This window comes from Dipodomys merriami, unplaced genomic scaffold (assembly GCF_024711535.1).
Source record: "Dipodomys merriami isolate MVZ:Mamm:240054 unplaced genomic scaffold, mDipMer1.0.p SCAF_12, whole genome shotgun sequence".
Lineage (NCBI taxonomy): Eukaryota > Metazoa > Chordata > Mammalia > Rodentia > Heteromyidae > Dipodomys > Dipodomys merriami.
The window spans coordinates 40,002,471-40,014,893 of record NW_027202493.1 but is presented as its reverse complement, the minus strand read 5'-3'; the positions used below and the strand labels follow the sequence as shown (position 1 = coordinate 40,014,893).

Here is a 12,423-nt window from a genome sequence, read left to right as displayed (position 1 = left end):
CAATTTCTAAGGTGACGTGGCTCAGCACAGCCATGGCAAAGACCTGATTAAATTCTTTAAAAAAAAAAAAAAAAAAACACCCTGCACTGAAATGCAGCAGTATATAAATCAAGAAGCCATACACATGCTAGAAGAAAATAAAGTGAATGTAAGCTCAGTTACATTCATAAAGTGCTCTGCTGTCACTCAAATCCAGAAGCAATAGGAGAAATGAATAATACAGGTGACATTTTAGAAATGCATGCCAAAAGGCTCTATAGAAAAAGTCAAAGAGTTTGATCCCCAGCACTCCAAAATACAAATAAATAATCATGAGACAAATAGGAAGAAATATGTTTAAAACATAGAGCACAGGTATTAACAGAGGAAATCCAGAAACAGATGGACAATACCTTAAAACTCGAGGCTGCTAAATGCAGTAATATATACACAATGGAATTTTACTCATCCATTAGAAAGAATGATATTGCTTAAGATGCATATTATACTCATAACTGACATGCTGAATTGAAACCCCTTTGTGACTAAAGAAAATTTTTAAAGTTATACAAATAAGAATAAATCTAAGCACATTCTTGATCTAATAAATAACGAAAGTGCCTGTGTCCCTATCCCACCTGGACAGGTATTCCTGGAAAGTCTTACAATTCATCCTATTTATCTTCATGCAAGCTATGCAAAGTGCATATTATTTTGATCTGTTATTCCCACATTCGGGAGACTAAGGCAGAAAGGATCAGAGTTTGAGGCCAGCATGGGGTACATGGGAAAGCCCGATCTCAAAAAGGGGTTAAGAGTGGTAGCTTTGTGTTAGCTGTGGTGACAAGAGCAGGTAGTGAGAAAACCTGACTTCTAATTTTCCTTCCTCAGCTGTCCCACCGCGGGGTGATCCTGGACCAAAAGTCACCTCCATGCTCTAGACCTGCAAATAGGCACAAGAAAAGCCCACACGTGTCGGGTTGTTTTAAAAAGATCTGCAGTTAAAAGGTCTATTCTGGAGTCTGTCAGTGGAGAATATGATCAAACCTCTAGTCCGGGGTAGCTCAGGGGCCTTCAAGGAGCCAGGGAAGGACAGAGCGGCATGAGCACTGCCGAGTCTAAAAGCAGCCAGGACAAGCACCAACCTTACTAACAATGGGAATGGTAAACCGCGCACCAACACGAGGAAAGGGGGAACCCGCGCACGCGCCTCTTCAGAAATGGGGAATGGGGACTGGCCGAGAACAAGTTAACCCGAGGGGAAAGTGTCGCTTCCCGCTGCGCTGGCCCTGCGTCCCTTTGCACAGATTCCTGCCTTTAGAACCATTTTTAAGCCGTGGACGCTCAAAGGGCGCTGCACACCGGAGTCCTGGTTCGGACTCCGTGGGTGGGACAGGCTGCAGGACGGAGCGTCGGCGCCTGGAGCCTCCCTCCCGGACCAGAGGGACATCGTCCCCGGCTCCTGGTGACAACTTCAAGCATGCACGTGAAGAGCGAGGAGCGCGCAGCACACGGGCCCGAGCTGAGCCTGGGATCTTCTGCTCCAGCCCACGGGACCCACAGAGCTCACGCTTGTCGCGGATCACAACCACGACTGGGGAGCCGCCACGCGGGCCCCACTGCCCAGACATTGGGGGGCAGGGGGAGCTCGCGTTATTGGGGTCACGCTAGCTGGCACTGGGTGTGGCAGGGCGGCTAAACAGGGAGCGCCCTGGCCGAGGCCAAAATGGGGCCTGGCGAGACCCGGCCGCCCAGCCCTGGCTCCTGCAAACGCGAACCCGGGCCCAGCCCCAGAGAGCCTGGGGGGACGCGGACTCTGCGTCTGCGCCTTTGGCAGGGGCTGAAAAGCCTTTTCACTGTCATCTGATTCTCCTGTAATCCAGAAAGGCAAGGCGGGAAGCTAAGAGCTGCTGGCATCCCGGGGTCCTCTCCAGTGGCTTCCGGGAGCCTCTAAAACACGGGCTTTAAGATTTTAACCTGGGCTGGTCCCCAGCCTCGTGCCTCCGGCTCCCCTGGAGCTGAGCGCGGGGAGGAGGGGGTGGGGTGCTGTGGACGGGCGCGTCCGCCTCCCTCAACAATCATCCAGACCTTGACCTGCTGGGGTGCAGGAGAGAACGAGGTAACAGGATTTTTCTATGAAGTCCTGTGATAATGTTTTAATGAGCATCAAAATACCTCATTGGTGTTTTTATCTACATATGTATACTAAGGAAATCATTAAAAATATGAACAATGAAGGCATAGAGATTAAAACAAGCATGGAAGATAAATAACCTTTTTAACAAAACATCTATATTGGTGAAAAATTACATATTTCCCAAAGAATAAATACTCTCTTCTGGTCCATCTGTTTGATTGCTGTCTTAAAGCATATTGGAAAAATACTAAGGAACGTGCTGGACACGTTTATGATGTAAAGTTAAACATACACATTTGCACAGACCCTGTGCGCTCATCAGTGCTAAATCAGAGAAGAGAATGTATGAAAATGCTGTCTCTGGGTGGATGTTATTTTCCTTCCAGTTTTCCTCTATTTTCATTTTTCCAAGGTGGGGCAATGTCTTTTCTAATCAGAAAAGCAAGATAAAACTTAAATGTGAGTTTTCACAAGATTATATGATCTTTAAAGGAAAACGATGTCGAAGGAAGGAGGGAGGGAGGGAAGGAAGGAAGGGAAGAGAGGAAGGAAGGAAAGGAGGGAGGGAAGGAGGAAAGGGAGGAGGAAGGAAGGAAAGGAAGGAAGGAAGGAAGGAAGGAAAGGAGGGAGGGAAGGAGGGAAGGAGGAAAGGGAGGGAGGAAGGAAGGAAAGGAAGGAAGGAAGGAAGGAAAGGAGGGAGGGAAGGAGGAAAGGGAGGGAGGAAGGAAGGAAAGAAGGAAGGAGGGAGGAAGAGAGGGAGGGAGGGAGGGAGGGAAGGAAGAGAAGAAGGAAGCAAAGGAAGGGAGTTCAAAAACCAAATATAGCAGGGCACTTCTCTAATCCCAGCAAGGAGGACCGGAGGATCTCAAATTTGAAGCCAACCTGGTCCAAGTTAGTAAGGCCCCCTTTTGCTCAAAATAAAATAAAAACAAAAAGACAACTGCAAACTGCTCAAGGAGTTGAGAGGTTTGCAGGAAGCCAGGGATCAATCTCCAGGAAAAGAGAAGAAGGCTTGGAAAGGTTTATTGTTTGAGCCTGATGTTATCTGGGTATACCCAGTGGAGGACCTTCATCTCTGCCCCTCATCTCAACTCCTCACAGAAGAGAGAGAGAGAGAGAAAGAGAGAGAGAGAGAGAGAGAGAGAGAGAGAGAGAGAGAGAGAGAGAGAGAGAGAGAGATCCTCACAGAAAAGAGAGAAAGAGGGAAAGAGGAAAGGAGGGAGGAAGGAAGGAAGGAAGGCAGGCAGGCAGGCAGGCAGGAAGGAAGGAAGGAAGGAAGGAAGGAGAGGGAGCGGGAGACAGGGAGGAGGAGGAGGGAAAGGAAGAGGAATCTGGAAACATTCTGGACATAGCTTATTGTGAAGATTGTGTAATTCCATGTATATAAAATCACTGATCACGTGGTAGTTAATCAATCAAATCTGCTGAAATCTGGCATGATTTCCCCCCGCCCAGAATTAATGCCCACTAGCTGAAGGGGAGGGTGAGTTTGTTTTACCTGGGTTTCAAGAAATAATATTCAAACAGCTTTTGCATTCGGAAATATTTAACCCAAAAAAGAACTTTATATTTTTTTAAGATTTCCTTTTTAAAATAAATTTCATTTTTTTACAAAAAGGATTTGTTAAAATCTCTTTGCTTATACTGTGGAATGGTACGACCCAATCATTTACTCTTACTAGATTGGGGGGGTCCACTGGGGATTGACTTGGTACCTTCAGATCCTATTTCCTTGATCCACTTAACCGAGTAACCACAGCCATGCGCATCCCTTCATGGTAGAAGTAGGAAATTCTCCCAATCGTCTAGTATTGTGGCTGCGTTATTTGCTCCACTCCTTACGGAAATGGAGCTTACAAAACGGGATGTGCCGCCCCAACGCCCTCCCTTTGGGTCCCAGGAGGCCAGAGCTGCCACCTCTGTCCCCCGGCGCTAACCCCTGCCTCACAGTGACTCCCGTACGTACGAGGAGCTGCACTGAACGGTGCAAGTAGCTTTTCTGGGGCTCTAAGTCTCCCCCAACCTAGGCCCTCCAAACAAACATCTTTAGGAAGGAGAAAGGGAATAGGAGAAAGGGAGGAGGAAGAGGCAGCAGCCGAGGCACACAGGAAGATCAGGAGGGGGGTGCCCCTGCAGGGGTAAACAGGCACCCCCTTCCCACACCCTCGCTTTCTAGTCCCCCAAATATATTGCGCCCCACGACTCCAGCGCACACCTCAAAGCCGTCGGCTCCCCCCCCCCCCCCCCCCGCCTTTCTCTCCCTCGCTGAAAGAGTGACTGGAGAATTGACCTGAAATGAAGCTGAAGGTCCAGCCACCCATGGGGCGGTCCCCGGGGGCCCCCCACCCCGGGCACGCTGACCCCGGAAGCACTGACCAGGACACCAGCCGCACTGTCTTCTTTGCCTTTGCCGGTGTTGGAGGGGAGCTGCAGCTCCCGGGAACGCGACTGGAGCTGGGGGAACTCGAGCCCCCCCCCCCAGGCCAGCCTTTTCGGAGGACTGGGCAGCACTGGTCAGCACGTGATCTCTGCCAGAACCAATGGGGGGCGGTGGTCGGGGTTCCCTCATCCCTCAGCCTGCAGAGACGGCGTCTGGGACATCGAACCTGTGTCCCATGCCTTGAGTCTGTCCTCCATCCTGCATTCGTGCCCAGGAAGTTCAGAGTGCAGCCCCCTCTCCCCGCGGGGGTACCCCTAAACCGCCGGCCCTGCCCCCCGGGCCTCAGAGATGCTGCTGGGCCAGGTCACCCTCACCCCCTTCTCGGTCAACGACATCCTGCAGCTGGAACGCGAGCAGGGCGACCCCGGGTCTTTCCCGACGCCCTGGATGGCACCCAGGGGCCTGGGACCCCAACCGAGTGAGTCAGAGTTCTACCTCGCCAGCAGTGTGGACAGGGCCGACCGCCGGCCCCCTGGGCGTCCCTGGGGGTCCGTCTCCACGGCGGAGGAGGAACGGATGGAAGAGCCACGTGAGTACACTCTGTCTTCTCTCCCTGGCCAAGAATTCTGAGAAAATCCCACCGGAGGATCTCACCCCATGGCCCTCAATCAAGTCCCCCTCCCAACTCCTCCATGCTTGGGGAGTCTCGGGGAAACATACGGTTCTGAATTGTAAGGATTCACTCTTCCTTCAAACCGCTCCAGCGGCTCCCATTCCCGGCCACTGTTCCCCAAGACACCCCTTCCCCTTCTCAAGCCAACCACACCACCGGCTTCTCCCTCACCTCCTCCCGCCTGCCCTCTCCAGACCTTCAGCCCAACTACTGCCATCCTAGATCAAGACGCATTGGACTCCTAATCTGACTAGTTAAATTAAAAAAAAACAACCCTTTGTGCACACTACTTCAAATAATCCAAATAAATGGAACTTTAAAAAGTACAGCCCTCAAAGCAGAAACCCTTGTTCCTCCTGGGCTCACCGCTCAGTCCTGCCGAGGGTTTTTCTTACCCTCCCCCCTCCCTGCACAGCCTGGCTGGACACCGCTGCCTCCCCATTTCTCTGCAGGTTCCACAGTAGGAGAGGGTCCGTGGGGTCTGGGCACGCAGGGGCCTCGCGGCCAAGGAGCGTGTGAAGAGCAAGCTGGGCTCTAGCAGTCCTGAGAGAGGACTCGGGGTGATCCCCTCCCCGGTGAAACCCTGTGAGCTAGCGGGGTTCAGGCAGTTGGGTTGCAATGGCTTTGGAGAGCCAGGAGGCTTAGGATTCTCTTCCCTTCCCCATTCTCACAGGGCTGGGGCGCCTCTCAGAGCAGAGCAGCCACACCCGAGTGCCTCAAATAAGAGGGAAAACTAACAAAATAAAGGGCATCTCTACTGGGCATTGCTCACCACGGACCTGCCAGCTGGTAACCCATTGCCTCCAGAACTGGCAATCGCCATTGTTCCAAAAGAGGGGATCCTCAACACCAAACTAAGTCGATGCTGTTCAGTCAACTTAGGGTTTGAGCTTTGTTGGGAGATCACAGGGCCCTGGGAGTGTACAGTCCCCACGCAGCCCAGCCCACAGTGCTGCACAGGACTTACACACCACAGTGGAGTTCCTGGATGTTCCGGAAGGCAGGAAGAGGAGGGACCTCAGAGTGTGTGCGGTACTGGCCAACACCGCCTTGCTCTGTGTACTTGCTGACTTTTAGCGTTGAAAGTGAATCGGTGTCATTTGGGTGTGCTGAGCACAGAACCCCTTGTCAGTATTCTACCCTTCCTTTCTCCATCCTCCCTCCTCAGGGCTCAGATGCCTTTAGAGGAAAGGCTCAAGCCCGCCCTGACCACTAGGCCTGTCCTACTCCACTTCAAGCATGCTCCCTTTGCCACCCTCTCTGTGGCTGTGGGGTAAAAACACAGGGCTGAAACCAAGATGGGAGGGAGGTGGGGCAGGGGGAAGGAAACGTTGTATTTTGTGGGTGCTGGGCAAAGGGGATCAAATGACTTAAGGGCCATCTTAATGCTATCTGCTTGTGAGAAAGACCCCAAAGAAGAGACTGTTTACCAATAATAATAATAATAATAATAATAATAATAATAATAATAATAATAGACCTCAATTTATAAATCCCTCCCAGAGAACCTGTTTCTAACCCTCAAGTTCAGGAGCCGGGAAAAGCTGTCTTTCGTTTTGATTTGTTAATTTTGATTTCTCAAAACCCTTCGGCGCCCTTGGTAGAGGAGGAGCACTAGAAGACCCAAACCAGCCCCGAGCCGGGAAACCAAACTCCCTCGATGGGCGCAGAAAACGTTTCTTCCGGCGATAGCCGCCCACATGCTAGGAAGAAACGGGCTTCATTCGTTCTAGCGCCTTGGAAGGGGTGGGGGGGGGTGGAAGAAGAGTCTGGCTGGCATGCACACAATGATAGATAATACAATAATAATATAATATGATATACTATAATTGTCACAATTCTATTCCAGCAGAGAGCAAGCGGCAGCTTGCAGGAAAGACACACCGACTGGGCGGAGCCGGGTGGGGGCCGCGCGCAGGGCCCGCCGCCCCCGGGGAAACCAGGAGGGCTTTGCTGTGCTGCGTCCCACGCTAAGCACGAACGGTACTGATGCTGTGACCGCTTCCTGTGCTTTCAGAGGCTGTCCTGAGCGCGCCGCCGCCTCCCCTGGGCAGCGGGAACGGGATGCTGGAGCGCGACGGCGACGGCGAGGGCGCGCGCGGCGGCCGCCCCGAGCCGCCCCCGGCCCGGCCGCAGCGCCGGAAGCCGCGGGTGCTGTTCTCGCAGCCCCAGGTGCTGGCTCTGGAGCGGCGCTTCAAGCAGCAGCGCTACCTGTCGGCGCCCGAGCGCGAGCACCTGGCGGGCGCGCTGCAGCTCACGTCCACGCAGGTCAAGATCTGGTTCCAGAACCGGCGCTACAAATGCAAGCGGCAGCGCCAGGACAAGTCGCTGGGCCTGGCCGGCCTCCCGCCGGCGCCGCGCCGGGTGGCGGTGCCCGTGCTGGTGCGCGACGGCCAGCCGTGCGTGGGCCCCGGCGCGGGCGCCCTCGCCGGCCCCTACGCCCCGGCCGACGCGCCTTACGCCCGCTACGGCGGCTACGCGAGCGCTCACTGCGGAGCCAGCTGCACGGCCGCGTTCCCCGCGCCCGCCGCGCCCCTCGCCGGCTTCAGCCCCGGAGGCCCCAGCGCCACCGCGCAGGGCGCCAGGGCCTGGTGAGGATCGCCCGACGCCCGGCGCGCGCATCTCGGCTGCCTCCACGCTTCTCCCTGGGTGGGCTTCTGGGACTCCGACCTGACCCCCCCACCCCGAGAGCCGCCGGGCTGCCGGGGGAGAGGGGGAGCAGGGGATGCAAGTTGGGGCGTCACCGGGAAACCCAGGCCGCGCGAGCAGACTCGGTGTGGGAAGGCGGTGAGGCCCGTGACTTTTCAGCCTGGTAGCCTGAGTGGTTCTTTACCCTAGTCCGGAAGAGGGGGGGGGTCACGGAGAGGGCGATCCCTCTCCTCCGGTCCAAAGAACGGGGAGGAGGGAGGGAGACGGGAAGGAGAGGAGGGCAGTCAGGGGATGGAGGACAACCAAGGCTTCAAACGGGATGCCGAGGAGCCCGGCCCAGGGCGGGTGTGTGTGGAGTGACTGGGAAGACCAAGGTCACCTTGACACCTCCGAATTAAAGCTAGATCTGCGAGAGACAAAACCCATTCCGCTGGAGACGTGCTATTTGATTTGTTCTGTTTCGTGGGGATTTTTTTCTTCCCGGGGCTTGAACTCGGGGCCTGGGCGCAGCCCCCGAGCTCTTTTTGCTCAAGACGAGCGCTCCACCACTTTGAGCCACAGCGCCACTTCGGATTTTCCAGTGGTTAACTGGAGATGGGCGTCTCACAGCCTTCACTGCTGGGAATGACTGTGCGCCGCGATCCTCCGATCTCAGCCTCCTGAGTAGCTTGGATGACAGGCGTGAGCCACCACCACCCGGCCTGATTGGTTCTCTTGTATCTCTTTCTCCCGGTTTGTATGGCTTCTTTGGAAAGGCAATGTCGCAATTCCCACCGGGAAAGGGGCACCCCCTCCATGTGGCAAATCCTAAAAACATAGATCCCCCAAATCGTCATCTTATTATCGTCTTTAGACAGCGTTAGACCATGAAAACTCTGGTCCTTTATCCTCCCAGGACCACTGACCCATCCGAGGTTAAATAATACTATTTAACAAATTCTCTCGATTAATTAAAATACACTACAGTTATTTACTCTGAGCGGGGAAACAGAGACTGCTTGGTCTGACAACTAGAATCAGGTACCAGCTATGGCTGGATAGCTTCGATTCCCACCCCCCCCCTTAACCTACTGGAGGTAGGGGGTGAAGGGCAATTGCCCCTGCGTTTTCTTACTCCAGCGCCCCTCCCCCAGGTTTCTTTCTCTTTGCTCTCCTGGCCGCTTTTCACTTCTCCATCTTCACCAATAATAAAAGAGTATTTTAGAAACACAGCCCAGTGTCTCTTCATTAACACTGTGTCCTTGGGATTAAAAAGTGTGTTTTCTTCAGATTTGGAGATCTCAATACGAGATCTCCTCGACTAAATTAAAGAGGGAAAAAGAAGAAAGAACAGAGATCACTATGAAAAGCTTCAACCTGTGTGATCTCCAGGTAAAGTTCCCTCCCTCTCTCCCTTGGGAGGTTATTCCTCATAAGTAATAATCAGATGGCAAAATGCTACATTTTTTCATTTTTCCTTGTTATTGGAAAGGTGATACACAGAGGGGTTATGGTGACAGAAGTTACATAATGAATACATTTCTTTTTGGACAACGTCCCCCCTTCCCTTGCTCTCTCCCAGTTTTTCCCCTGTCCCCGCCCACAAGTTGTATAGTTCACTTTCAACAGTGTCCAGTGAGTATTATTGCTGCCTTTGTTTACCTTTTGTCCCTCCATTTCTGTGTCCCCCTTCCCCTCCCATAGACAGACTAACAAACAAAAGGAAAAGAAAACAAAAACAGCAACATTTTTTTTTAAACCCTCATTTCCATTTCTTGGCGTTCACTTCGATAAATACCAAAATACTATATATGGTATTTTGTCACACTTATAGAAAATATTTATATGTTAACCTGAAAAAGAAACATCTTCCAAGGGTTAAGAAAATGGCTCATCTGGGGCTGGGAAGGTGGCTCGGTGGTAGAGTGCTAGCCTTGAGCTGAAGAGCTGAGGGACAGCGCTCAGGCCCAGAGTTCAGGCCCATGACCAGACCCCCCAAGAATATGGCTCATCTACAGAGTGCTTGCCTAGCACTGGTTTCAAGCTCTGGTTTCAATCTCCCAGTACCTCCAAAGCAAAAAATAAGCAAATCACCTTTGGAGGAAGGTCCCTACCCTCTGTTATATTATGGTATTGATCATTGGCACAGAGTGGGAGGTGAATAAATGTCACCCCCTTCTCCGCTCACTCCCTTCTAGCACAGGGGAGTCATGAGAGCAGTCACAGCTACTGGTTGTCTGAGGGTTTGCATAGGCCCAGAAGACTCCCAGCCCTGTGCACACCTCCATGTGCCACCTGAGAAAAGCCAAGGCTGGACTCAGAGTGAAGGGAAAGAAGGGGCCAGGGCCTGGGCCTCAGGAACTCAGCCTCTGCTGCACATTCTTGGAAGCGAACAGAGATTCAGAGATATGGCTGCCACCCTAGTGGGACTTACTATCTAACTGGGATTAGCAAAGACCAAGGCAAGAAGGGCATCTAAAAATACTAGGTGGTGGAGGCCATGTGTCAAATCGAGCTGACCACAGGCTCCTAGCAGAGAAGGAAGATCCAGGTGGAGCTGGCATGTTTAGGAAGGAAGGCTGCAGAGAGGAGGCCTGTGTGGGAATGAGGCTGTTTACTTGGGAGAGGCTCTGGAAGAGGTCTAGGACTGCAAGGGCAGCAAGTAGATCACCCATCCAAGCCAGAGTCCTATTTCCTACTGGGTTTCCACACAGATCAAGGCTGACATCTGGGACTTTGTGAGCTGTGTTCAGTGGATGGAGGGCGCAGGAGGAGAGGAAGAAGGGCTGGTTGGGCACAGCGACCCGGGCCTTGAGCTGCTGGCTGGCTACCTTTGCCCACACAGCACACACGTGGGCAAGGGACACTTCACATCCAGTTCACACAGCGGTGGCTGGGGCGTGAACCGGCCTTCATCAGGTTAAATTCTAGTTGGGGGTGGAATCTCTATAAGCTGATTCCTGTGCAACCCATGTGGTTTTGTGTTTGTTTTTCCAGATCCCAGTGACGTTTGGGCTTCCCCTGATACCAAAGGAAAAGAGAGCAAAGGCACAAAACTCCCTTCTCCAGACTTCCCCACTCCGCCTGACAGGGTCCCTTTAAAAGGCCTCCCTCCCCGCCCCCCCCAGCCCACCAAGCACCCCTCTTCTCCCCACCCCCACCCCAGTCTTCCATCTCTGTAATCTCTCTTCACCCTGAAAGCTGCTTCTTTTGTGTGTCTCCTCCTCACTACTGCTTATCCTGGGCCAGGCGCTTCCCAGCCAGCCTCTTATCTGCATCCTTCAGTCCTGTCACTCCGGTCACCTCTTAATGTTCACAAGTTCCCCAAATGGGAAGTAATTGACCTCTAAACAAAACAAAAAAAGCTCTCAGGGAGATAGCGCAGGCTCTGGGCCTCACGGTCCCTGGCCAGGGGCCTCACCTAGGCCAGGTGGATAAGTCAATACATTCGCAGACTTCCTGGCTCCCTGCCTCTCCACTCCTGCCCAGCCCCCCTCAGGCTGGCTCCTTCCATGCCATCTACAAGTCAGAAGGAGCAGAGGCTAACTAGGCCAGATTGTGTGTGTGTGTGTGTGTGTGTGTGTGTGTGTGTGTGTGTGTGTGTGTGTGTGTGTGTGTGTGTGTGTGTGTGTGTGTGTGTGTGTGTGTGTGTGTGTGTGTGTGTGTGTGTGTGTGCCCGTCCAGTACCAGGGCTTGAACTCAGGGCCTAGGCACTATCCCTTAGCTTTTTCAGGCAAGGCTGGTGGTCTACCACCACTTACAGCTTTTTGGATGGTTCATCAGAAGAAAGAAATGTAATAAATGTTTCTTTCTGGGTTGGCCTCAGATCTCGATCCTCAGATCTCAGGCTCCTGAGTAGCTTGGGATTGATTGTATTAGGCACCAATGCCCAGTCTGGCTGGAGAGCGGGGAGGGGCATATTTAGAATCTAAAAAAAAAAAAAAGTCCTTTTGAAAAGGATGTATATCATTTGTATCAGCTGCTTAGTATGTAGCAGCTGCTATAATAGTTGTAGCGACTTTGTTACAAAACAAGGCAGCTCTCAGACTTTAGGGCCTTCTTCCTTCCTTCACATTGAAGAAGACGCCTCACGGCTAAGTAGATGGTGATGGTGCATTAGGACTTCTCTCCTTCTGGTCCTGGTTCTACAGACTTTGAGTCAGCCTCTTCTCCTCTCTGGGTTTGTCTCCTAGGCTCTAAGATTAAGGGCTGGACCTCTGTGACTCCCTTTGGGTAAGATGTTACATGCCTTTTTTTATTTTTAAAATTCTATCTAGAGGAGTGGATATTCAGTTCAAAGAACATCTATAAAATGGGCACAGGGGAGAGCCATTCAAGGCAGGGCACAGTGCCAGCTGCCTGTGCCAGGAGGATGCCCCCACCTTTGTCCAGAGGAGCCAGCAGCTGTTCTGCCCTTGGAGTTATTAACGCTCAGGACTCTCATTATTAAGGACCCACCCCTTCACAATGTGATCCCATTTCATCTTACTTTGAAAGTTGCACATGTAGAGTCATCCTGCATGCTTGCTTTCATGATGTGGCTTCCTTCATGTAACTTGAGGTTGGGGATTTATCTAGGCCCAGGTGTTGGTTTAATTGTATGATTCTTTGCTGGTATTACAGGTA

At 52.4% G+C, this 12,423-nt stretch overlaps 1 protein-coding gene across 1 annotated transcript; it reads left to right on the top strand.

Annotated features, from left to right (window-relative positions):
• The first annotated feature begins 4,746 nt into the window (after nt 1-4,746).
• On the top strand, nt 4,747-7,764 carry Nkx2-6 (NK2 homeobox 6). The gene is made up of 2 exons (XM_070015924.1): nt 4,747-5,085; nt 7,187-7,764. Exons 1-2 carry the CDS (start codon nt 4,845-4,847, stop codon nt 7,762-7,764), a joined length of 819 nt encoding a protein of 272 aa, XP_069872025.1. The 5' UTR covers nt 4,747-4,844.
• Nucleotides 7,765-12,423: the final 4,659 nt, after the last annotated feature.

Coding starts and splice junctions, on each gene's coding strand:
- Nkx2-6 (XM_070015924.1), top strand. CDS start 4,845: ATGCTGCTGGGCCAGGTCACCCTCACCCCCTTCTCGGTCAACGACATC. Junction 5,086..7,186: donor GGAACGGATGGAAGAGCCAC/GTGAGTACACTC, acceptor CTGTGCTTTCAG/AGGCTGTCCTGAGCGCGCCG.